This window comes from Propithecus coquereli, unplaced genomic scaffold, assembly GCF_000956105.1.
Source record: "Propithecus coquereli isolate 6110/MARCELLA unplaced genomic scaffold, Pcoq_1.0 Scaffold85, whole genome shotgun sequence".
Lineage (NCBI taxonomy): Eukaryota > Metazoa > Chordata > Mammalia > Primates > Indriidae > Propithecus > Propithecus coquereli.
The window spans coordinates 5899062-5926703 of record NW_012154729.1 but is presented as its reverse complement, the minus strand read 5'-3'; the positions used below and the strand labels follow the sequence as shown (position 1 = coordinate 5926703).

The 27642-nt window shown below is 35.2% G+C and overlaps 1 protein-coding gene across 1 annotated transcript in view; it reads right to left on the bottom strand.

Moving 5' to 3' along the window:
• CEP83 (centrosomal protein 83kDa) overlaps positions 1–27642 on the bottom strand; it is a 106561-nt gene that overhangs the window by 5630 nt on the left and 73289 nt on the right. Inside the window, exons 9-11 of the mRNA XM_012663992.1 lie at positions 13172–13247; positions 11080–11237; positions 7561–7690 (exon numbers count right to left, since the gene is read on the bottom strand). Coding sequence (XP_012519446.1) covers positions 7561–7690; positions 11080–11237; positions 13172–13247 — 364 coding nt within the window. The remainder of the gene's footprint in view (positions 1–7560; positions 7691–11079; positions 11238–13171; positions 13248–27642) is intronic.

Genomic DNA, 27642 nt, shown 5'->3' with positions numbered 1-27642 from the left:
TGCCGTGCCAGAAGTGTCCCTACTTTTCCCCCTTCCATTCACTAGCCCCTCTGTCCTTTGAGAGAGTAATCAACTAGTTTACTTTCAAAGCTATACTTTAGTTTTGCCTATTTTTGAACTTCATGTAAATGGAGGTTGAATTGAGGATAACCTATTGACTTGGTACCCTTTATTTAAAAGATCATCCTTTCCTTATTGAATGCAGTGGTACCTTTTATGGTAAATCAGGTGTCCAAATATTTGTGGGTTTATTTCTGGACTCTGTTCCATTTGTTTATTTGTCTATCCTTATGCCAATACCACACTGTTTGAATTACTGTAATTTATAATAAGTGTTGATATCTAATAGTGTGAGAGTGTAAGACCTCTAGCTTTATTGTTGTTCTTCAAGATTGCTTTGGTTATTCTAATCAAGTCCTTTGTATTTTCATATAAATTTTAGAATCTATTTTCTAATTTCTACAAAGAAACCTGCCCTGAGATTTTGATTAGGATTGCATTCAACTTATAGATCAATTTAGGAAGAATTGACATCTCTATAATACCAAATCATCCAAATCACAAATACGGTACAGTTTTCCCTTTATCTAGGCATTCTTTAATTTTTCTTAGCAATATTTGTGTTTTTCAATGTAGGAGTCATGCATGTATTTCATCATATTTGTCTTTAGGTATTTTATATTTTTTATGCTATTATAAATGGCATTTAAATATTTTATTTTCTAATTGTGTGTGGTAAAGAAAAATAATGGATATTAAACTTGTATCCAGCAATTTAAAAAATTCACATTAATCTTAATAGTTTATTAATAGATTTATTTGCATTTTATGCATACACAATCATATTTTTGAATAACAATTTTACTTCCTCCTTTCCAATTTTTATAGCTGTATCTTTTTCTTGCCTTATTACACTAGCTAGAACCTCTGATAAAATACTGAACAAAATAGTCATAGTGGACATATTTGCCTTGTTCCTGACCTTATGTGAGGGGGAGGAACATCCCACTCATCCAACCAATTCCCCTTGATACCACTCCAATCAGGCTTACATACGTACCACTCTACAGCAACAACTCTAGCCAAGGTCACCAATGACCATCACATAGCCAAATCTATTTTTGGTCTTCATATTACGAACTCTCTTACCATTTTATCATCAATGTCATTTGATACAGTTGACCCTTCCAGAAGCATTTTCTTCCTCACTTTCTTGGTTCTTCTCCTACTATATTGGCTACTCCTTCTCAGTCTCCTCCGTATCTTCTCAACTTCTAAACTTTAGAATTCTGTAAAGCTCAATCCTCAGACTTGTTCTCTTCTCAACCTTCCTTCACTTAGTTGACCTTATCTAATCCCATTGCTATAAATACCATTTATATGCTGATGGCTCCCAAGACTTCATCTCTAGAACAGTCCTCCCCTGAGAACTCCAGATTCATGTATCCAACTGATTACTTAACATCTCCACATGGAGCTCTAATGGGCCACTCACAAAGTTCATGTGTCCAAAAAGGAATCTTTATTTTACCCCCAAACCCGTTCCTCCATTGTCTGTCCCATGTCAGTAAATAGGAAGTCTGTTTTACCAATTGCTCAAGTCCAAAATCATAGTCATCTTTGATTCATCTCTTTCCTACTCTACAACCATATAAGCTCTACCTTTAAAATATATACAGAATCTGAACACCACTCTACCACTAGTTCTCTACTCCAAGTCACCCTGATCTTTAACCCACATTACTAAGAAGTGGTCTTCCTGAGTCTTCTTTTGCCCCTCTATACAACAGCCACAGAGATTCTTCTAAAATATAATTCAGATATTATTTCTCAATTCAAAAACCTCCAGTGTGTTCCTACCTCACTCAGGATGAAAGCCAAAGGGCCTGCATCCGCAGGGGCCTGCAACTACCTCTCTCTGTTCTTGTCCCTGGGCCTCCTCATGCTCCTTCATCAAACCAAGCAGATTTCTGTCCCTCTCTCTTACTTGCTATTCATTCTGTCTGGAACACTCTTACCCTATATATCACAATATGGGATCCTTTCTCCTTTCCTTCAGGTCTCTCTCAGATGTTACCTTATCAGAGAAGACTTGCCTGACCATCTATATAAAACAGCATACCTGCTTCCATTAATTTTCCTCTTAACACCCACTATAGCACCACTACCTTATACATATTTGATACTTTATGTCTCTCACTCACTACAGCATAAGCTCCTCAGTGTGGGGTCTTCGTTTACTTCTATATTCCAGTGAATGAGTACATACTAGGTACATAAGTAGGTGCTCAATAAATTTGTTGAGTAAATTGGCAACATTAATACAGAGAAACCTTGTAGTGAAGAGAGTCTGAGTGAGGATATTAGTAATAGCAATGAAAAGAAATGGGGTGTGGGAAATTTGAGAGACATTATAAAGGAAGAATTCATAGGTCCAGTGACTGCACTGGGCTGAATAGTGTCTCATGAATTTTTGATTCATGTCCACCTAGAACCTTACAATGTAATTCTGGTATAATAAAAAATGTATTTGGTCTTTGTCTCAAGTTCCTGTCACAGAGTTCTTAAAACCTTTGGAATTTCCTAAGTAATAGGAATATCTTTTGTAATTCATAACAGGTCCCTTTCAATCACACCTGAATTTACATCAGTGAGGTGACTTAGAGTCAGGGCCCTAGACAGCCTTGGGTTGGGGGTTGGTCATCAGAAAGATGATGTGCATGGATGGTGGATGCTTTCAGCTCCACTGCCCTGGCATCCAGGGAGTAGAGGAGGGCTGGAGATTGAGCTCTACAAAAACTCTTGCACAACTAGATTCGAAGAGCTACTGGGTTGGTGAACACACTGATTTTCAGGGAGAGTGGCTCACTCAGAGAGGGTGTGGAGGCTCTGTGCCTCTCCACCACTCACCCTCCATGCCTTGCCCTATGCAGCTCTTCCATTTGGCTGTTCCTGAGTTTTATCCTTTATGATAAACTGGTAAACATAAGTAAATTCTTTTTTGAGTTCTGTGAGCCATGCTAGCAAATTATCAAAGATGAAGAGAGGGTCATAGGAGCACTTAACTTATAGCTAGTTGGTCACAAGTACGGGTGGTTCGGACTTGCGACTGGTGTCTAAAGTGGGGGCAGTCTTGTGGGACTGAGCCCTTTAACTTGTGGGATCTGAGAATTGATTGCTGGTGCTGAAAAACACCCCACAGTGACCTTATTTGGAAATAGGGTCTTGGCAGATGTAATCTAGTTGATGTTATACTGGATTAGAGTGGGCCCTAAATTCAATGTGACTAGTGTCCTTATATAAGAAGAGGGAAATTTAAACACAGAGATACAGACACACAGGGAGGACACCATGTAAAGATGGAGGCAGAGACTAGAGTGATGTGTCTACAAGCCAAAGAACACCAAGGATTATCAGCAACCACCAGAAGCTAGGAGAGAGGCATGGAAAAAGGTCATCCCCAGAGCCTTTGGAAGGAGCATGGCCCTGCTGGCACCTTGACTTCAGATTTCTAGGCTCCCGAACTGTGAGAGAACAAACTTCTGTCATTTTAAGCCACACAGTTTGTGACGATTTGTCACAGTGGCCCTAGGAAACGAATACAGTGACAGACTATACTTGGAGAAAAGGCAGTTCTCAGGATGAATCAAAGGTTTGAAGCCTAAGTGACTGGAAGGATGACTTCTAATGAAAGAATTTTCTGAGGGGAAATTGGTTGAAAGGAATGATTTTAATTTTTACTTCAGCAGCCCAATACAATCACAGGATAGTCAAATGGATGCCTTAGTGTTACAAGCATTATGACACAAAGGAATAAAAGATTAAAAGAATATGGATACAAGACTCAAAGCTGGGAGTCCCCTTTTACCACCTTCTAGTCAAACCCAGTGAACTTTTTTCAACAATCATGTTCAATGACCATTTACCTTTGATACCTTTCTTTTCCTTGGCTCCCATAACACCATATAACTTCTACCACTATGACCATCGTGCACCACGCCTAGCTCCTCTTTCCAAATAAACTTAGTCCTTAGCCCTTGTATTCTTCAATTATCTGCACAATCTCAAGTTTCTAATTACACATCTCTAATTTGAATTACTCATATCTATACTTCACATTCCATTATCTCTAGTTAACGTATACAGTATCTTTGCTTACGCGTCCAAAACCTGTCTACGTGGATGCACAGCCATCACTTCGTATCTGATGTGTTCAGTCAAATGTATCTTCTGTTTCCACTCAACTGACACACATGTTCTTCACTCCAATAACTCTGCTTATATCCTCTCAAAGCTAAAATACTTCATATTATTCTTCCTTATTTACCACTATTCTGTACTTTTTTCCCCTTCAGAATACCTCTGGGAGTTACCCTTCACTGTCATGCCCACATTCCAAGCCCCAATTCCAGACTTCTTACCCCACTTTAAGTTTACTATAACAGCATCCTAACTGGTTTCCCTGTCTTCAGGTTTTTTCTGTCTGACACAGTGGTTCTCAAACTTTAGTGTCCATATAAATCACCTGGGAGTGACTGATAGTATTATTTAGGTATTTCTTGCATGTTATCTTATTTCTCCAACTAGATTATATGGTCAGCACGAGCAGGGAGTAACCATGGCTTCTATTTTCTCCCCAGTATGTAGCATAATCTAGGCCACACAACATATTCAATAAGGTATTTGCAACTTCAAGACTATGATTCATCTCTTTTTTGAAAACATTCACAACAGCATCTGACCAAGAATTATTTCAGAGAGATTTACCTTGGAATAAAAATAACGAGTTGTGATTTCGAGTGCCTTCAAAAGGAAAAATAATTCATTTTGTTCACTTCAAGAGATCTCTCTTCATACTCATACTTCAACAATGGGGGTGGGGAGATATCAGGGAAGTCGTCAATCACAGAAGGGCATCCCAGCTCAAGATCCCTGGTCAAGCCCTTCCACTCGACACAGCAAAATACCATTTATACCAAAGATCCTACCAAAAACACTTACCAGAAATGACATAAGCTTTGTGCCTAAGAGGTTGGAGCTCTAAATAAACACACTCAGATGGCAGTGAGCCATCTTATCCATCCTGAGGAAAAAAATAAACTTGCTACTCTCTAGTTACAAGAATTATTCATAGGAAAGTAACTCTAAAGGATGATTTCTGCCCTAGGGTTCATAATTTGTGACTGTTTTAAGTCTTACTGCATAATAAAGTGATGATTTTTGTCATTTAAATAAAGAACCTCAAAAGCTGTTGCACTCTTATGAATTATATTTCTATAATCTTATAGCCAACATTTTCATATAGAAGCATTATCTTTAACTTGAATAGGAAAAAGGTATGAGTTAATTTAATTTACACTGGTTATTCTGACACAGGAAATAAGACTCACATGGACCATGGCTATAATGAAGAGAAAAGCAGTGAAGTATCTGGCATCAAAGAAAGTGGGAAAGTAAAGAGTATCAGTGCCGCGGAAAGAGCACTGGGCTGAGAACAGGAAAATGTAGATCTCAGTCATGGCTTTGTTCTTACTAGTCAAGTGTTCTTGGGTACCTACTACTTCAGTTTCCTAATTTGTAAAAGCTATCTGAATGCTGAAATCCCTTCCAGTCCTAAAATTAAATACAATTATATACTCTTAAATAGTATTTCTATGTCACATACAATGTTTTTCTACTTTAATTGATATAAAATTATAAGCTCCTAGAGCAGTGTCCCACCTGATGGGGCAGCTCTAGGTCATAATTATGTACTGAACTGACTTTAAAAATTTCCTGTGACTTAAATCATAATCCACAAGTCACATTTTAAAACATGAAATGAATATTTACTATGTTAACACCCATAATTTGGCAACTATTTCAGTAGAAAAAAAAATTTATCCTGGGTCACAATACTGATGAAATGTTACTCTGTAGGTTTTTTAAAATATCACCTCCTCCCCTCTTTCTGGTATACTTATGATTAGTTGATAATCTCTCTCACCACTGGATGTCACTTTTGTTCCAAAAGAAGTCAACCCAAACTAACCTCAATAATTAGAATCTGATCTCTTAAGATATTTATCCCTAAAACCTCAACATAAAATTTTCTCTGTGAAAGATAAAATCAGCTGTTATAATTTTTAGTGATTTCTTGCTGAAATCTGGCTTTTAGATGCTTCTAGACTTCAAACACAGTACAAAGAAGCATAAGTAGGAGTTCTGAAATCATCACAAGTCATAAAAAAATTCACTGAAATCCCATCAATATCCATATACTTTTTAGTACTTACATGGACAGAAAGGAAGAGAAGTGACATATGTAGGGAAAAAAACAAGTATTTATATTTGGGTATAAAAATACTAGGATTCCCATATAATAAATGTTGTTTTTCTAATCTCAATATTACACTACCTTTAGCATTATGAGAAGAAAAAAGTAATATTCAGAAACCAAGGAAGTAGGGGAGCACTGACTTCTAGACGACCCATGTTGTCACTTCAACTGTCCGTCACATTTGCAGTTATATCCAATAACGTAAAAAAGTGGCTAAGAACTGTGTCCTTGGTTTCCAAATTCAGAATATGTGAACAATCTAGAGTTATTTTCTCTAATGCAAATGTGAATAGTTAACCTTTCCAATAAACATACAGATATTAAGACACTGGTGCCTAGATCTAGAAACATCTTCCTTTAATCTCAGAGTTTCTCTCCTTTCTATAACCAATGCCACCACTAAGGGAATTTATCAAATGGAGACATATCAAATCATTTGTGGGACTTTATATATATATGTATATATTAATACACACACACACACACACACACACACACACACACACACACACACAACCATGTCCCTCCCCACACCCCAATCCTGTTGAAAAGAACTGCACTGCCACAGTGAGTCACAGTTACTGATGGAACCTGCTACATTCCTGGAGTTTGTAAACAGTAAAAAAAGTTGTAAGCCACTGACTTAGATGAATCATCTGGCTACATTATTTCTATGATGCCCTGGACTGTTTCTAGGAACACAACGTTTTTAGGTTCTAAAGAAAAGTATGCCTGCAAAGGTAAAATTTAAAAAGGATCAAGGCTGTGGGATGTACCAGGGCTCTTTCAGAAGAAGGGGGAGTCCTAGTTCCTCTGCTGGGGCAAGGAGATACTTGATCCCCTAGCTCTGAGTTAGAAACAAAAAAGGCTTTTAACCACAAAAGTGACATCATAGATATTAATTAGGCGTATTTGAAACAGGCCTAATGACATCCAATTTAACCACAGAATGAGTTAAATAAGACTCGGATGGGCAGGCCTGGAAACTTTATCACTCTGAAAAACACCATTTCTGTGGGACAATACATGTCAGATCTAAACAAATAACTTTCACACAAAATTTAGAAACAAACCTGTTAGATAGTTTGGATTTTTCCCAATTTATCTCTGCAAGGTTGACAGCAAAATGTTATGTTTAAATATCGAATTTAAAAATCCCTGCTTTAATTCTACATTTCATTCTTCTAAAATAGTTAATTATGTTTTACTCTACAGAAATCACTGTAGTAAGAATGACTTGCCTTTTTCTGGGCAGTTGCAGCTCGCTGAAGTTTCTCTTTAGCTTGATTATACTTTTCTTCTCTGTCTGTGATACGCTCATGAAGCTTATGCTTTTCCTCCAACCACTGCATCTGTTTCTCTTCCAATGTCCTGCCAGAATAATGTATGCAAAGCAAGGAGGTCAACATAAACTATTAGGATTAAATAGATATCACAAGTATAAGCAAACTCACTACCTGTCTAACCACACCTTTAACTATCCAACTGTTTAATATTACCATTACTAAGCACCTCCTATGAATCAGGCACTGGGCTTAGAACAGTGTATGTATTACATCATTCATTTATTCTTCACAAAAACCCTCTGAGTTAGGTACTTGTGTTACCTTTATACTTCTGTCTTTCCAATAAATGAGGAAACTGAGGCTTAGAGCAGTTAACTGACTTGCTTAAGGACTCACATCTAGTTAATGGCAGGACAAACATTTGATAACCAGGTGTGAACTATGGTAACCATCAAGCTATAAAAACGTCACCTAATAAAGTTACTTAAAAATCAAGTCTTAATGCAGTATGTTTTCTGGCTAGAATGAAATTCATATAAATGATATTTTAAAATAACATTATAACAACTTACATTATTAAAGCTATTCCACATTTTTATATGATTTTTAGTATCCTTACTATAGGCGGTACAAATGAGAATAATAAACCCTGAGAAGTTAGATTTCTTGCCTAAGGTCATACAGATTTTAGATATTTTAGCTGGGTCTAAAACAAGTTATATTGACCCCTAGTCCAGCTATTTTCTTCTATATAATCCTATGAATAATATTCAAAAACCAATGATGAATTATTTAAATTTGCTAGCTCCACTGTCATTATAATGCTTAAGCTCATGTCAATCAAATAAATACTTGAGAATTCCAAGAAACAATTTTTTTTTTTTTTTTGCAAATACAAGAAAAATAAGTTGGATCATCTAAAATGTCACAACAAATTATGAACACATACCTTGCTTACTTCCTTCTCCTCAAATTCAACTCCATATATGAAACCATGGACAAGCCTTAAAATATGAAATAACAGGCTGGGCATTGTAGCTCATCCCTATAATCCCAGCACTTTGGGAGGCCAAGGCAGGAGGATCACCTGAGGCTAGAAATTCAAAAGCAGCCTGGGCAACATAGAGAGACTTCATGTCTACAGAACATTTAAAAATTAGCCTGGCATGGTGGCACACACCTGTAGTCCCAGCTACTTGGGAGGCTGAGACAGAAGGATCACTTCAGCCTAAGGTTGCAATGAGCTATGACTGCACCAATGCACTCCAGCCTCGGCAACAGAGAGAGATCCCCATCTCTAAAAAATATATATATTTGAAATAACAGAAGAACTGAAGAAAAAAAGTTTTATGTAGTATGGTGGCCTTCAGAACAAATTTGAAAAAATACTTTGTAGATTAAAATAAAAACATGTTATTAAGTATAAAATGTCCGATTTCCTTAAGTACTGAGTTTGACAGTTAATATCTGTGACATTGCACTTTGACACTTCTTGTTTTATTTTTATTGTAAAGGTACATCCTCATTCTTTCAAATACACATTTTGACTTGTGATTATCTTTCACATTTTTTGGAACAATTTTTATACAAGCATAAGTATGTCAAAAATGTATATTATTTTCAAATATGAGTTCTATCATATAACCAATACAACACAGCTCAAAATATCAACAAAGTGGAAAGGATGTGGCTAATGAACACACGGTACGTCAATAGTTTAAAAAGTTTCTTTCTGGTACTTTCCATCTTAAAAATGAGTCATGTGGACGACCTGAGACTAAGATGGATAATGATAAATTAAAAACTGTAATGGAAGTGAATTCATCTCAACTTACGCGTAAATTAACAACAAGGTTTGACTATTCCAATAATATTAGACCATTTAAAACGAATTGATAAGGTAAAGAAGCTGGATAGATGGGTACTACATAAATTAAACAAACGTCAAAAGAAAAACTGTCTTGAAGCTTGCCTTTCTTTGCTGTCACGACATAAAGACAAACCATTTCTACACCGAATTGTTACGTGTGATAAAAAACAGATTCTTTTTGACAATCACAAGCACTCAACACAATGACTGGATAAAGATAAAATGCTGAAACACAGTCCAGAAACAAATATTCATCAAAAAAACCTACAGATGTCTGTTTGGTGATCCAGTGCTGGTATTATCCACTACAGCTTCTTTATAAAACCTAGTCAATAAATTACAGTGGATGTCTACTAGAACCAATTGGACAACGTGATGAGTGAGGACGCTTGAGATTAAACAGCTGAGATTGGTCAATAGTGACAGACCAATCCTCTTGCAAGACAACGCTTGACCACATGGTCTCACAAACAACGCTGCTCAAACTACAGAGACTGGACTTAAAAACTGTTATCCACCGTATTCACCAGACCTTGCACCAACTGACTACTACGGATTCCAGACTTTGGACCACTTCTTACAAGAAAAAATATTCAATTCTCAACTAGCTGTGAAAAATGCCTTTCACGATTTCATCGCAACTCACTCTCCAGGCTTCTTCACTGCTGGCACAAACAAGCTATTGTCAAATGACAAAACTGTGCCAATAGTTTAGACACATACTTTGATTAATTGTACTGCTTCTTGTTTGAGATATACCAAACAGTAGTGTCCTACCACACCTAAACAAATTTTCCCAGAAAATATAAGATCTTGAACACCATTAAAATCATTTTTTCCCTACCAGCTTATGACACCATCTACTACTAACAAATGTGAAGACCAAAAAAAAAACAAATTCATTTTTCAAAGGGAAAAATCCAAGAGACAAGTTCTAATTCTAGGAAGTGTTATACATCAAAAACAAAACAAAAACCACTTTGTTCTATGACACTCAGAAGAACAGTTTAGATTTTTGAAGAAAGAAATGCTTTACTCAATAAAAAAAAATTTTCTTTGAGAGTTTTCAGAATACTATGCTCAGGCAGAATTTTTTTTTTTAATTTTTTGAGACAAGGCTCGCTCTGTCACCCCGACTAGAGGGCAATGGCGTCATCATAGCTCACTGCAACCTCAAACTCCTGGCTCAAGCAATCCTCCTGCCTCAGCCTCCCTGAGTAGCTGGAACTACAGACATGTGCCACCACACCTGGATAAATTTTATATTTTGAAGAGACGAGGTCTTGCTGTGCTGGCTGGTCTTGAACTTCTGGCCTCAAGTGATCTTCCTGCCTCAGCCTTCTTAAAGTGCTAGGATTACAGGCATGAGCCACCACGCCTGGCTCAAGCAGAATTTTAATGTGTCTTAATTTTATGTTTTTAACAATTCAAGAGTCCATAAAGTCCATTCTATATACAGTATGCTACCTAAGATCATTATATGCTATCAAAGGGTGTTTGCAACTAGTTCCTAAAACACATTCAACATTAGAATCACCACTAAAGTTATATATTATATAGAAAAAAGAAAAAATAGTTTGTACATAAAAAAGAGCAAACTCTACTTTTCAACTTCTAGTTGTGCTCTCTCAGCTTGGCCTCTTAAATTTCGGCATTCTTGTTTTAACCTCTCCACCATTTCCTTCAGCATTTGGTTTGAATTCAGCAAGTCATTCTCTGACTGTGTAAGTGAGGTCACTTGGATCTGCAGACGACTGATTTGCTTAAAAGAGAAGAAAGAAGAGAAACATAAGGCCTCTGAACAAATGCAGTAAGGCATGGGAGACACAGAAGTTACCAAGCATCTCTCCCTTGCAAATGCCCCAACCAGCTGGTATGTCTTGAGGCTGTCCGTAAATAAAATAATAAATAGTGGCAGCTAGGGTCACTTATTATTATAACCAGAAACCAGCAAGAACTGTGTCCCTCAGTCACTGAGTTCCCTCCCTCCTTTCCCAAAATATGTGGGCCAGAAGAGGTATTGGGAGGGGGAGGAGGGTTCTGAGGAAGAAAGCAGGGAGATGAAAAAGGAGAACCCAATGATTTAGTCTCCTTTCACTCTAGCCTTCCCTTAGCCTCCTAGGAAAAAACAGATTCTAAAAGCAGGTCAGCTAAGAAAGCAGCTAAAGAAATCTGTTCTCCCCTTCCCACATACCCTGAGATCAGCAACCTTCCAGGAGTTCTGTTCTCTGAGCAGTCAAAATCATTCATTGTAAATATTATTCATTGTAAATTCACTGTTTTTAAATGGTTTCCAAGCATTCTGTGTCCAGTGCTGGGCAGAAGAAAGATGCTCCCAGATATCTAATCAATGCTAGGAATTCCTTGGCCTCTAGAGCCATTTATCAAACCACATAACGTCACTCAAGTCTTTTTCTCCATCCCAATTTACCTTTTCTGGGAGTATTCTTTCTCATGAAAAGTGGGTAATTATTTAGTTACAGATTAACAGGCTAGAAAGATTTACACTGCTTCTAAATTATATCCAAATAATCTTCATTTGGGACAATTATATCTACTTCCCCCACAAACCATTTTACCAATTATTAAGAGTCCTCATTTTTCTTTCACTTCCTTTTACCTTTCTTAGCCATTCTCTGAGAGACATTTTGGAGCAAAGACAGTTAAGAGAACAGGGATCAAAAGAACCCATTATGAGATTCAAGGATAAAAAGAAACAAGGTTCTTATACAATAAATTAAATAAATGGAAAATAATCCCATTACTTCCTGATGGTAGCAAAGTCAAATTAAGATAGGACTCTGAAAGTCCACAGAGTAACTGTTAGCAGAATAAAGTAAAATGCTATGTCTCAGATTTCTGTTTTAGAATGAATTTCTCCATATAGAACTATTCACACTTTATTTTTACCTGCCGTGGCAAATATTAAATCTGTATTATAGCTGCCTTAACAAGCAGCCTTCAAAGAGCTTAATACCTCTCCATATCCACAGGATGACACAAAGCCCAATGCCAATGATACTAGATAACTTCTCTCCAGGTATCAAACATTATGTGCATTTAGTTGAGACTTAGAAACCATAACACATGCAAAACAGTACCAGCTAGCATGCAAGCATAAATTCTAAAAATGGAATTCTTACTACTTCATAATTTATATGGTTAAAAAACTCCAAGAAAACAAAAAAGAAAAGAGAATTCAGAAAAGAACGTTCTTTCATGTTTTGCCCAATCTTATACAAATCTTTCCTGAATCCAAATAACTTTACTTAAAATATACATTTCCTTCCATAAATACAACACTCAGATTTCCTAGGGCTGTAGCAAGAAATACCCCATGGAATAAACGTAAAGTTACAATCAATCGCACATGTAACTTAAAACCTGGATGATCTTTCTAATCAATTTTATAAATTCAGAATATCCAAATACTGTCCTAACTATAATTTTAAAAAATTCATCATGAGCCACAGCATATACATATCTTAAGAATAACAGCAGTTAGGAAAAGAAGCTTACTAAAGCAAAGCATAGAGGTTTTAGACATTTTATCTTTACATATCAACCTCATCAATATGTTACCAATTGTGGTGATTAGATTTTCTAAATACTGATGATAAAATTTTAAAAAAATATGCAAAACACAGATTTAAAGTATTTAAAAACATAAAAACAAAATGTTTGCTAAAATCATACCTGTTTTAGGTCAGAATTTTCATTTTTTTCTTTCTCTGCATTTTCAATAGTCATAATTTGTTGTTGAAGTTTTAATCTAAAAATCACAACCCAATACAAAAGACATTATTAGGAATTTATAGGTCATTTATTTCACTGAATTAGATAATCATTTTACTGAGTGCCTATTTGACACCAGGCACTGTGCTATGCAAACTGGTAGATAACCAAAAAGACTGAGACTTCAGGCAGCCAGGCTGTGTTCACATACACTAAAAATGTAACACAAATCACAGCTTTTGCAATAGGAAAATCTACAAATTATGGGCACAGAGAGGATGAGAAATTAAGTCTGTCCAAGGGGACTAGAGAATATTACATGGATAAAAACCTGACAAGTAGGATTTTGATAAACAGAGAATAGCCCAAACAAGCAGCCTTTGGTGAAAAAGTACAGAATGTGTTGCTAAGGTATCAGAAAGTAATCCAATTTTAGGAGAGGCCAACTAACATCCATACAGTATTTTACAATTTAGAAAATGCTTTCAGACACACTGCTACTTCACTTTCATTCTACAAGGATACAGATTTAAAAGAAAACTATCTGATACAGGACACACCATCCTGTATTCTATAAAATATCTTATGAGCTTTTCATCCCTGAGATGAATGAACACTACACGATTTGCATCCTCTTCAAAGGGAATGATGCATCTTCAACCTTAAAATGCAGAGTGGCTCTGGTGACCAAATGAGTAACCTCATGCGGAAGACGTTATACTAATTAGGTTTGGCAGGATAGGCCCCTCAATCCCCACCTTTTTAAATTCTTCAAACACTTATTTCAAATATAATTTACGTGGCACTTATTTATAGCTTGGCATTATTAGCATGTCTTATCTGCCCAATTACAACGTGTTTATTGGGACAGCACTCTCAAGAGCATAGGGCTGTACTTTAAATATGGTAAGAATTCAATAAATATTTGTTAATGGACAGAAAGAACCCAAATCATGGATTAGATGTTTAAATGTTTAAGATGACTGGACAACAGGAAGAAACCTGAAGATACGACACATTGCGTCCTGAGATGTTTACATACAAATACCAGAAACAATGGATCTAAAGAAGTCCAGTCCTTTTCCTTTTGCTCCTTTGTCAGTACCAGTCACATTCTTATTTCATAATTCTAGCTACATAATTACTCTCTCAAATTTTCGGTGTACATCCTCCACTAAATGTTTATGGATATTACTAACTTGGTGCTTTTAGGTTACTGAGTTAATGAAGATTTCTATCCACAAAATCATGAAGACGAAAGTAGAGGAGAGAACACTGTGGGTCCTAGCTCAGGTCCAGAGTTAGAAAACCTAGGCCCCAAGTATATCCCAGCTCAGGTTAAGAATTTGGATATACTTGGTAAAGTAGTAAGAAACAAGACTTGGTTAAGAAAGCATTAATGGCCTGAATGCTTACTATATGTTACATAAATACAAAGAAAAACAATAGTGCCCTACAGACAAAAGCTGAAGCCCCCAAAAAAATAGTAAACAGTATCTGAATATCATCAAAATATGAAAGGATAGGAAAACAAACAAATAAGATATGAAAGCAATAAGAACACCATTATGGTAGACTACAGGAGATGATTTATAAGGCTTTTTTTCAGTTTACTTTGTTAAAGCAGTATTGGGTTAGAATCTAAAACTAATATATTTCTTCAGGAGCAAATTAGTCCATGATTTAAGATCATTACATTCAGGATTCTATGAAATAATGGAATTTAACATAAATAAAATTAACTTTGATATTATCAAGATTTAGGAATAAGATCAATGGTCTTAAATCTACCTTTTTGAACAAAAGAGTTCCAAAAGACAGTGCTATAGATATATGAATATATATCTCTTTTGATTAGGTTTTTGAACATTCAAGGTTTATCACAGGTCAAAAGAGAATAAGCTTTATAATACAAGTACAAAGTAGAGAAGAAAGTACAATTAATTTTCATTAGGGGATCAGTAAAAGCTATGTGAAAGAGATGCAATTTGTTGTTTTGTTTTTTTAAGAGACAGAGTCTCGCTCTTGTTGCCCAGGCTAGAGTACAATGGCACAATCATAGTTCACTGCAGCCTTCAACTCCTGGGTTCTAGTGATCCTCCCTGCTAAGTCTCCTGAGTAGCTGGGACTACAGATGTGTGCCACCACACCTGGCTAATTTTTTTTTTTTAAGAGACAGAGTCTCACTATGTTGTACAAGCTGATTGCCAACTCCTGGCCTCAAGTGATCCTCCCACCTCGGCCTCCCCAAGTGCTGGGACTACAGGCGTGAGCTACTGCACCCAGCCAAGAGATACAATTTGAACTGGACCTAAAAGGCAAAATAGGAGTCTGAGATAGAGAAATGAAAGATAGGTGAAGAAGAGTACAAATGATGAAGCAAGACCTTAGAGGAAACATAGGAGACAGGATTAAGAGCACTGCTCACTTTGGAAGTAGAGGTGAAAAGGATATTTTCACTAAAATAGGGAGGAGAGAATGGATAAAGATACAGAAATTCTAAGCTGGCAAGAAGCTGAAAAAATTCATATCTAGGAGCCTTCATTCATGTATGAGTGAGAACACAGCTGAGCAATAGATAGATAGTTTCCAAGCTGAAATAGCAGAAGAGAGCCAGGTTAACAGATTGGAAGAAAAAGAGAAGTACAAGCACTACCAGTTTTAATAACTTCAGTTAAAGTAAAGTAGATAAGAAAAAGAAATTTACATCTTTGAAGTGATTGGTTCTAAGAGATGACAAGGTCCAAGATGTGGCTAGGTGTACGGGATGCTAAAGTAGAATAAAGATAAAGAATGACAGCATGAAGATAAAATAAACTATAAGGCCAAGGTGTTAAATAGTTCAACAATATGGATATATAGTCACTAAGAATGATGGCAAGGGATAGAAAATAGAAAAAAGTTGAGCCAAATACCCAAGCATTCAGTGACTGCCGAGAAATACCCTGTAGGTCAGTAACTGAAAGAGATAAAAAGGCAGGTAAAAACTGGATGAAACAAATATCAAAGGAAAATTCAGCTTAACCAGTTAGTCAAACAATGGTCTAGAAACAGTGGGGTTTACAAATGCTGATTTCCCTTCTTCGTCCCTCATTGTAGGAGAGATAAAGAATAATAATTTTAACTTAAAAGATTGCCAGGTTACATGCTACCAGGAGGAAGTTTCAGTGAGGGTGTATTCAAAACAATGTCAAGATCACAAAAAAATTATTGGTAATAGAATAGGGATTCCAGAAGTTATGGTAGAAATTGTTAAAAGAACAGCTTTAATACTAGGAGGTGGGGAAAAATCAGAAGGTGAAGGATGAGAAGGTTGGGGAATAAGAAACTATGAGATCAAGTACTTTATACTTTAAGAGTAATTATGGAAATAGAAATAGTAGGCAAACTGGAGGGCTAAGGTACAATAGAGAATGCAGCTGTGGAAATATTCAAATGGAAACTTTGGAATATTAAGATGGAGCTGTTTCAAGTTCCTTTAAAAGTACAGAGCGCCAACTGTGATGGTCATGGTCTAGGTTTTCTGTGGTAGGCAGCTGATAGGTGCTATTTCCACACACAACAAATGTTTACTGAGTGCCTATAAATGCTGAGTCCAGTTCTAAGTATTGTAGATATATCAGAGAATAACAAACACAGAATTCCTACCCTTAAGAAGTTTACAGTCCAACAGTGCTGCCTGATAGAGCTTTCTTCAATGATAGAAATATTCTGTAATCCGTGCCATCCAATATGATAGCCACTAGGTACTGTTGCTATTGCACATTTGAAATGTGGCCAGCGCATCTGAGGAATTGAATTTTTAATTTTTAAAATTTTAGTTAATTTAATTTAGATTTAAATAGCTATATGTGACCAGTAATGCCATATTGGGCAGCAAAGGCTCTGGTATAACCTCTCAGCTTCATTTAACATGAATCTCTATTATCAAGGGGAAGCAACATATAGGGCAAGCAATGTAAGTTGTATTTGTGATTTCTCTATTGTCAAAGATTCCTAAAACAAGTGTTGTGAGAATGACAGTGGCCTTCTTATACCAACTTTCTGAACAAGCATAGTTCTTGCTTGTGAGCATTAGAAATTGATTCTGCCCATTATTAGCAAAAACGGACTTTCCTGGAAGAATATAAGAGCCTAATGAAACAAAAGAGAACTAGAGAACCAAAACTAGGATACAATAATTGACAGGAATCACAGGCAAAAACAAGAACTGCCTGGTCCTTCAAATGCTGCCACATAGCCTTCCATAGCCTACTTCCTAGTTCAAATTATGGGAGAGAACATGTCCAAATGACCAAGATGATTCTTCTTAAGATGAGTATAAATAGAAAGGCAGACATATTAAATGATAGTTTGTTGTTTTTTTTTTTAAAAAGCAAATATCCACTATAGGCAGCAAAAAAATCCAAACTGATGAAATCAAAATGTTTATAAAAACCTTAAGAAAAAAAATCAGAAAGCCCAAAATGGAAAACAGAGCTCTGGCTTTAAGCTATGCAAAAAATAAATTTACTACAGGTATCTTAAATGATCAAGTTCCTTTTCCCTTGGTTATATCTCCTCTCACTTCTGATATAAACTGCTTATCGCCCACTGCCTTTTCCCACAGGGAGAAATAGGCATACAACCTGAGCTGAGCTAGAGTGCCTGATCCCCATGGCCACAGTGGTAGGCCCAGCGATGGGCATGTGAACCAGACCCAAATCTTTCTCCAGATTTTTCTAAAGTGAGTTGGCAAGTAAGAATTCTGTTTTCTTTGGTCTCAACATATGGCCTTGGCCTCAAAGAGAAAATGGTAGAAAAGAAGCAGACAAAGGAGAAAGAAAAGAAGAAGAAAGGAAGAAGGAGAGAAAAGGAGGGAGGATGCCACTCTGATCACATTTGCATTCCTAGATCAGGGTGTCCATGAGACCAGCATAACTCCTGTCCTTTCCACAACAAAGGTCAACCAATAAAGTCCCCTTTTTGGCTTGCATTAGTTGGAGTTGGGTTGCTGTCATAACCAAAAGTTGACTACATACTTTATTACACTTAAATTCCCATAATTTTTACAAGTTTTTAATTTGTAGCTAACTTTACAATCTTTACGAGTTTAATAAATGTGCAGTGGGACAGCCTTTTGAAATACAAAATACTTTTATAAAAATAATTTTCTCTTGGCACTGTAATATCCTAGTGTTGAAAAAACCACTTTAATGAAGACAAAAGACTAGTATATAATAATTTAAAGCATCTGCCAAAGCAGTGATTAATATGAAGTAGATTAATATCTACTTATCATAGATATTTGTTGTTTGTATATAAATGGATACTTCTGCTTTACATGATTTATGCTTTTCATTTCCTTAGCAAGACCTTTTTCTCCACAGATAAGTCTCTGAACTATCATAGAATCTAATAACAGAAGCTGCAATTATTATTTTAATGAATAATCAAAACAGACTTGGTTGATGCAGCTGGGCTTATAAATCAGTAAATCAGAATTGCCATGGGAAAAAAAACCATCACAATTGTAAAAAACTAAAAAATAATAATAGTAGTAAGTCATGCAAATCTTCTGAATTACTCCTGCTAGATTTTACATTGATTACTATGTCCTTATTTTAAAATAAGTTGGGGTCAATTATACATTATAAATGATCTGGAGAAACTGAAGAGAAATCAAAGAAAAATTAGCAAAGTGTTTAATAGAATAGAAAATTATTTATATTAAAGAAAAGCTAAAGGATTGAAAGCTGTTTTATATAGCAAAAAACTCCCAAAAAACCTAAGGGTCAAGTTCATTATTGTCTTCAAGTAATGACAGAATGCTGAACATTTTATCACTATGGCAACAGAAGCCCAATGCAGGAGAAACAGGCTTAAATTCTAACAGAAAATATTCTAACTGGCCAAAATGTGGGGCCATAATAGGCTAAAACAGTAGAATGGGGTTCCTGGGGAGGGTCTCTCCCCCCTTTCTGAAGATTGTCAAGGAGAGATAAACAAACAAACAAACAACCTACCTGGCCTGAATAGTTAAAAAAAAAAAAAAATGTACCTATCTAAAAGCAAAGGGATGGGCAAGACTGGCTCTCAAAATCCATTACAGATTTATGATTCTAGAATCATAGCCAGTAACAATTTAAATTAATAGTTCATCTAACCTGACATAAGTAAATAATACATATACCTCTGCCTGAAGTAGTTCATTACTATGTAATGTGAATCAAGAACTTTGTCTCAAAATATAACCTACAACTTAATGAACATGATATTTAAAAGCCTCTCAACTTTAATCTATATAATTAAAGAAGTCACTAAGATATTAAAATTAAAAGGCAGATACAAAGAACTTCCAGGTGCTGAAGACAATACCAGATGTCTAGCTCTGTGTTATCCATACACTCTGCAAAAACAGTACAGAAAAGTAAGGAGAACAAACAAAGGCACACAAAAACACACCCTTATCATAACTGGAAGACTGAAAATGCCCAAACTTCAAAACTGTAAATAAAAAGAAGGAAAAAATACCAAATTCCAGCAAGTGATCTCTCATGCTCCTGCCTGCAAGTCCTTGCAGTAAGCAGGGGCTCAATGCATGTCAATGGACTTAACTCCTTCATTATTTATTAAAATAAAAGGTCTCCAATTTGGCTCATAAAGCAAGACCCAACTACATGATATATATAAAACACACATTTACAAAACAAAGTGATTCTGAAAATTTAAAAATAAGGGGACAAAGGTATACCAGTATACCATGCGAATGGAAACTGTAAGAAAACAGGAGTAGTGATGATATCAGACAATGTAAAATTCAAGCAAAAAAAGGTTAAATTACAAAAGGCATTTTTAGTATTAAAACCACAATTCATAATTAAAATATAACTGTTAGGAAAATCTATATATTGTACCAAGTAACACAGTCACCTTTATGGAGCAAAAACTACAGCTAGTCATAAATAAAAACCACACTAAAAACAGGAGACTTTAAGAGATCATTCTTTGTACAAGACAGATCAAGTGGACAAAACCTAAGTCCACAGAGGACCTAAACATCATAGTTAATAAGGTAGATCTTATGAATATATATCAAACTTTAGACCCTTATAATTGAATACTTTCCATGTGCTTATGCAACACTCACAAAAATTGATCATATACTATTAATATAAGGCCGAGACCGGGGCATGCGCTATTAACGTAAGGCTGAGTGCAGTGTCCAGAATGCAAAACTGAAGGAGACATTCATTCTAAGATTCCCTCAAGTGCAGGGTCAGCATATGAGAGTATCTCAAATTTTGCACCCTGGGTGCCTCACTTGTCTCACCCTAGTCCTGGTCTTGATGTATTAGATTACAAAGAAACATTAGTATGTTCCATAAAGTAGAAATAAAACAAACAATATTTTCTGATCACAATGCAAAAAACTAGAAATTAACAACAAAATTTTCTAAAAGGCTCTCCCACTTGGAAATTCAAAAACCTTCTGTTATAAACTAAAACACATCACTTCAAAATTCATGTTGAAGTCTCAACCCCCAGTACTTTAGAAAATGACTGCATTTGGAGATAAGGCCTTTAAAGAGGTAATTAAGGTTAAATGAGGTCATATGGGTGGCCCCCTGATCCAATATGACTGGTGTCCTTATAAAAAGGAGAGACACCAGGGATGCAAGCATACAGAGAAAAGGCCATGTGAGAATACAGTGAGAAGGTGGCTATCCGCAAGCCAAGGATAGAGGCCTCAGGAAAAAACTAAATCATTCCATAACTTAACCTCTGACTTCTAGACTCCAGAAGTGCAAGAAAATAAATTTCTGTTGTTTAAATCATCCAGTCTGTGGTGTTTTGTTACGGTAGCCTTAGCAAACTAACGTATCTTCTGTTAAACAGCTCTTGGGTAAAAAGAAAAATACAAAGTGAAATTAGAGCATTCAAAAAAAATGATAATTAAAACACTATACATCATAATCTATGGGATACATTTAAAGCAGTAATGAGAGAAAATTCTCAGCACTAAATACTCTTACCAATAAAAATGAAAGAATAATTAGAATCAAATTCCTATCTCAAAAACAAAATGAACAAAATAAAAGAAAGCCCAAGGTATATAACATCATCTCTAAGAAATCAACAAAGCAGCTATTAGAAAATATGTGATTTTAGCAAGGTCACAGGATTCAAGATTAATACATAAAAAGCCAATTAAATATATTTCTATATGCTAGCAACGAACACTTAAAAAGTAAATTAAAAAAATAACCTCCATATATAGTAACACAAAATACTTAGGAATAAAATTTAACAAAAGATGAGCATCATGTATATAACGAAAGCTACAAACACTGCTGAAAGAAACTAAAGGAGATGTAAATAAATGGAGAGATATGAGATATTCATGGATTGAAATACTCAAAACTGTTAAGATAACAATTCTCCTCAAGCCTACAAATTCAATCCCAATAAAAAGTTTTAGAAGCCTTTTTGAAAAAAGTGACAAACTGATTTTAAAATTTATATTGAAAGGCAAAGGACCTAGAAGACCCAAAAGAATTTAGATAAAAAAGAAGCTAGAAGACTTGTACTATCTGAATCAAACTTACTATACAGCTACAGTAATCAAGATATTGTGATACTGGTGTGAAGCTAAGACATACAGATCAATAAAACGGAGAATCAAGAAGCAGATCCATACTTATATGGTCAATTAATTTTCAACAAAGGTACCAAGATAATTCGATGGGGGAAAGAACAGTCAACAAATGGTGCTGGAAAAACTGAATACCTATATGAAAACAAAAAATAAATGTTTACCCAATCCCACTGCTGGGTATCTACCCAAAGGAAATGAAGTCATTTTATCAAAAAGACATCTGCACTTAAATGTTTATTGCAGCACAATTCACAATTGTAAAGATGTGGAATCAACCTAAGTGCCCTTCAATTCATGAGCGGATAAAGAAAATGTGGTAGGGGGTGTGGGTGTGTATACATCATGGAGTACTACTTAGCCATAAAAAATGAAATAATGTCATTTGCAGCAACTTGGATGAAACTAGAGACCATTATCCTAAATGAAGTATCTCAGGAATAGAAGGCCAAATACCATATGTTCTTACTAATGAGTGGGAGGTAACTGATGGGTACACGTGTGCACAAAGTGATATAAAGAACATGAGAAATCAGGAAGAGGGGAAGGTAGGTGTGGGATAAAAACTTACCGGTTGGGTACAATGAACACTATTCTGGTGATGGGCACACCAAAAGCCCTGACTTAACCATTATACAAGATATCTATGTAAAAAAACAAAACACTTATACCTCCTTAATTAATATTTCAAAATTAAAAAGATCTGTAATAACAAGTGTAAGAATATGTAACAAGTGGAATTCTCATACATTGCTACATGGAATGAAAACATTCTGGAAAGCATTTCCACTTTGGAAAGTGGAAATTCTGTATTTCTGTATGTTATATTTCTGTATGTTATAAAATTAAATATATACTCACCATATGACTCAGCAATCCCATTTCTGGGTACATATTCAGGAGAAATAAAAACATATTTCTACAGAAAGACTTGTACATAAATGCTCACAGCAGCATTATTCCTAACAGTCCAAAACTAAAAATAACTCAAATATTTGTCCATCAACAGGAGAAGAGATAGACAAATCACATTATATTCATACAATAAATACTAATCAGCAGTAAAAAGTAATGAACTACTGACACATGCAACAACATGGATAAACAGTGGTTGCCTAAGGCTGGGGATCAGAGGAAAAGGGTCAACAACAAAAAGACATGAGGTGGGAGGATTATTTGAGACCAGGAGTTTAAGACCAGCCTGAGCAAGAGTGAGACCCAGTCTCTACCAAAAAAATAGAAAAATTAGCTGGGCGAAGTGGTGTAGTCCCAGTGAATCCAGAGGCTGAGGCAAGAGAATTACTTCAGCCCAGGAGTTTGAGGCAGTAGTGAGCTATGATTACCTCACTGTACTCCAGCCCAGGTGACACAGCAAGACTCTGCCTCAAAAACAGGACAAAACAAAAGACATGGGGAAACTTTTAGAGGGATGGAACAGTTGTATTTTTATTGTGGTGATGGTTATACAACTATATACAATCACCAAAATTCATCAAGTTGTATATTATTTAAATGGGTAAGCTTTATTTTATCTACATTAAACAATAAAACTGCAAAAACTTTTTGGTTGGCAAAAAAACACAGAAATTAAACATACAAGCAGAAATTAATGAGGTAGAAAAATAGGGAAACAGTTAAGCCAATAAATCAAAATCCTAATTATAAAATTATACTGAAGTGTATGCTTTGAAAGTTAAAATGGTAAATTTTATGTATATCTTACCACAATAAAAAAATACACAAACCACAATAAAAAAATAAAATATACAAAGCACTAGTTGACTTGACCAAGACAGGAAGATAGCACATGTACAAATAAGAAATAACAAAGGGAAAATAAGCAATGAAATAGAAAAAAAAAATTATGAAGAAAAACTTTTATATACCTCTGTGTAAGTAAGTTTGAAAACACAGAATTCCTTATGAAAATATAGATTATAAAAATTGACTACATTAGAGATAGAGCTTAAACAGGCTGATTTCTGTAGAAGAAACAGATAAAGCTATCTAAGAACTGTCCCAGAAAAAGGGCACCAAGCCTGGATGGGTTCACAGGGGAATTCTACCAAGTCTTCAAACACATTATAGTCCTACAGCACCATATTTGTCCCAGAGCATCGAACACCAAAGAAAATGTCTTAATGCTTTTTAGGAACAAGGTTAACACTAATGCCTAAGCCTGAAACATTACCACCTCCCCCACCAAAAAAAAAAAAAAATACAGACCAAGAGGTACATAAAGCATCAACAAATAGAATATACCCCCATCTTTAACAAAGAAACAAAAAAGAGAAACTAAGATCAAAGGGAGTTTATTCCAGAAATTAAGGCTGGTTTAATATTAAGAAATCCATTAATACACCATCTTAATAAATCTAAAAGGGAAAAAATCATGATTGTCTCCAGAGATGCTAAAAAAAAATTTGACAATTTTCAACATCATGCCTAATAAAAACACAAGAAAATAAAAATTGATGAATACTTTCCTAAATGATAAAATATATATATATTCCAATCCTAAAGCTAGCAACTTAATCAATGAAGAAAGAGTAGAGACAGTTTCAACAAGATGAGGAATAAGGAAAGGATGTCTATGATCTCTAATACACTCAGCATTTTATTAGAGGTACTTGCCAGTACAATCAGATAAATCAATCAGCAGCATAGGAATAGGTAAAGAAGTAATATCATCTCCATTTGTAGATAATATGACAGTATACTTGGGAAACCCTAGATAACTCATAATAAAATGAATTCAAACAATAAAAAGAATTTGGTAAGCTAGTAAGATATAAAATTAACTTATAAAAATCGATAGTCTTCATAAACAAACAATACCAGCTGAAGGACAAAACAGAAGGTAAAAACACATTTACAATAGCAACAAGAAATATTTAGAAATAAGCTTAAGAGGAAATGTGTCCAAACTACATAAAGAAAATTTTAAAACTCTCTTGAAAAAACACAAAAGGAAACTTCAATAAATGGAAATATATCTCTGTTGTTGGAAAGGACAACTCAACATCAGAAAGATGTCAGTCCTCCCTAAGTTTAAAAATTTAATGCAGAGGATTCTGGGGAGATGGTGGAATAGGAAACACCAGGAATCCGCCTCCCCACCAGACAATAACTGCATTGGCAGAAACTGTCTAAGTATTTTGGAAATCTGGAGTCTACTGAAGGCTTACAACTTCTAGTGGAAGGCTTGGACTGTAAATTGTGGTAATTTCAGTCAATTTCAGCTGTTCGTATAAGTAGCAGCTACCCATCCCATATTCCCAGACTCATGGCAGTCATCTTTGCAAGAGTTCCAGGAGCAGCTTGCACAGAGCTTGGGAGTCAGGATGGGGAAAAATCACCCTTTCCTCCAAATATTAGGGATCTATGTTCTAATTACTGATGGCTGCTTATGATCCCAGAGGTGCAGACAAAGAGGCAGGCAGCTATTCTTGTCACTCCTCCCACAATTGTTGAAAGTCCCTCCCCTTCTGGCTGAAGTGACTACCAGGGGATTTAAAGGGCTGGCACCCAGCCCCTTCATTCTCCCATTTTTGCTCTTTTGGAAGCCAGACATTAAAGACTATAAGGATATTCAAAAGCAGCTGCATATATGAGGAAAATCGCAAAGTGACTGTGCATATCCAGCAAAAGGCAAAGAAAGGTTCAGAAAAGACCTGGGAAGGCCTTAAGTTTTTTATACCACAGGCTGATCTTTGGCACAGAGGTAGGATGTTAAATGTAATCCCCTTGGTAACCACAAATAAAATAGCTATAAAATATAAACAAAAGGAATTGTTCACAATGAAAAGAATTGAAATGTTTCACAACAATAAAAACAAACGTAAGAAGTGAGGGACAAAAAAGATTTAAGACATATAGAGAACAAATGGCAAAACAGAAGTCCCCACTTATTAGTAATTTCTTTAAATATACATGGATTAAACTTTCCAATCAAAAATCACAAACTGTCAGAATGGATTAAAAAACATGACATAATTATATGCTGTCTACAAGATACTCACTTCAGATCCAAAGTTACAAATAAATTGAAAGTGAAAGGATGGAAAAAGATATCCCATGCAAATAGTAACCAAAAGATAGCAGGGACAAATAAACTGTCAGATAACAGACTATAAATCAAAAAAACTCACAAGAGACAAAGATATTATATAATAATCAAAGAGTCAATATAGCAAGAAGACATAACAATTATAAACATTTATATACCTGATAATCAAACTATGTGAAGCAAAAACTGACAGAACTGAAGGGAGAAACATACAATTCTACAATAATATTGGAGACTTCAAATAGACAACCAGACCAGTGAAATAAAACAGAAAGTCCAGAAATATATCCAAGTATATATGGAAATTTAATATGTGGTAAAAGCATCATCATGAATCATTGGAGCAAAGATAATTCTTTAATAAAAGTGTGGGACAATCTGTTAGCCATTTTGAAAAAAATAAAATTAAATCCATACCTCACTGCATACATAAGAACACACTCCAAATACATCAGAGAACTAAATACAAAAAATGAAACTATACAAGCAAAAAAAAGTGAATTCCTATTTAAACTCAGTACAGGGAAAGATTATGACTTAAAATCTAGAGGCAATAACAGATTAATAAATTTGATAACACAGTATAAATTTTTGCTCAGTATTTGCAAAATACCAAAAATAGTCAAAAAACACCTGACATACTGGGAAAAAATATGTGCAGCACAATCCTAATTTAAGAACTCTAGAGAAAAAAGACAAAAGAAACAATAGGGAAAGATATGAACAATTAATTCACAAACAAAAAAGATATAAAACTGGTTGTAAAACATATGAGAAGTTGTTGAACCTCGTTTAGCAGGTTGCAATAGGAGAAATGCAAATTCAACTACACTGAGATGCAAAGAGGTACAATTCTCTTGGATGGGAATTTGGTAATATCTAACAAAACTGCATATGCATTTACCTTCTGACCCACCTATTTACTTCGGGAATCTACCCTGAAGATAAACCTCCAACAATATGAAAATACATACACATAAAAGATTATTAATTGTATCATTGGTTGCAATCATAAAATACTGGAAACTAAATACATAGAACATCTGAATAAACACTGATACATATACACAATGGAGTGCTATGCAGCTGTAAAAAAAGAATAAGGATAATTTCTATGAACTAATACGTAACTATTTCCAGGATATATTGATAAGAAAGAAATAAAATGTACACGTATCTCATATTTGTGGGGGGAGATGGAAGGGCGGGGAACCAGAAGAATAAAGCAAAAACTAATGAGATTAATTACAGGGAGGCAGAGTAGATGGGAAAAGATGAGGGGATGGGAACAGAGTAGAATAGATGGGGGAATTGGTACTTTTTTAGTATTTTTTTATATATTGTAATTCTGTCCTTTAGAACCCTGTTGATGTTCACATACCAAATATATTAATAAATAAAACAAACAAGGATGAGGTAGGGAATCAAAATACAATAAAACAGAAACAAACCTTTTATTATAAGTAACTAACATAACCACACTGAAGAAAGGTTTGGTGTTAAAAATCCTAAGTAACTTTGGAAAAGAGTATTTCAACTACACACTGTAAGGCTAGAGACAAAAAGAACTACCCACAAATATTACACATTAGTTAACAGGTTTGCTTTTCACTGAGTTATGAGTTAGCAATTCCCAAACTTTATGTAAAATTCTAGGACTTACTTTCCCAAATTTTACTTTATGTAAAATTCTAGGACTAAGGAAATAATATATTATAAATAATGAGA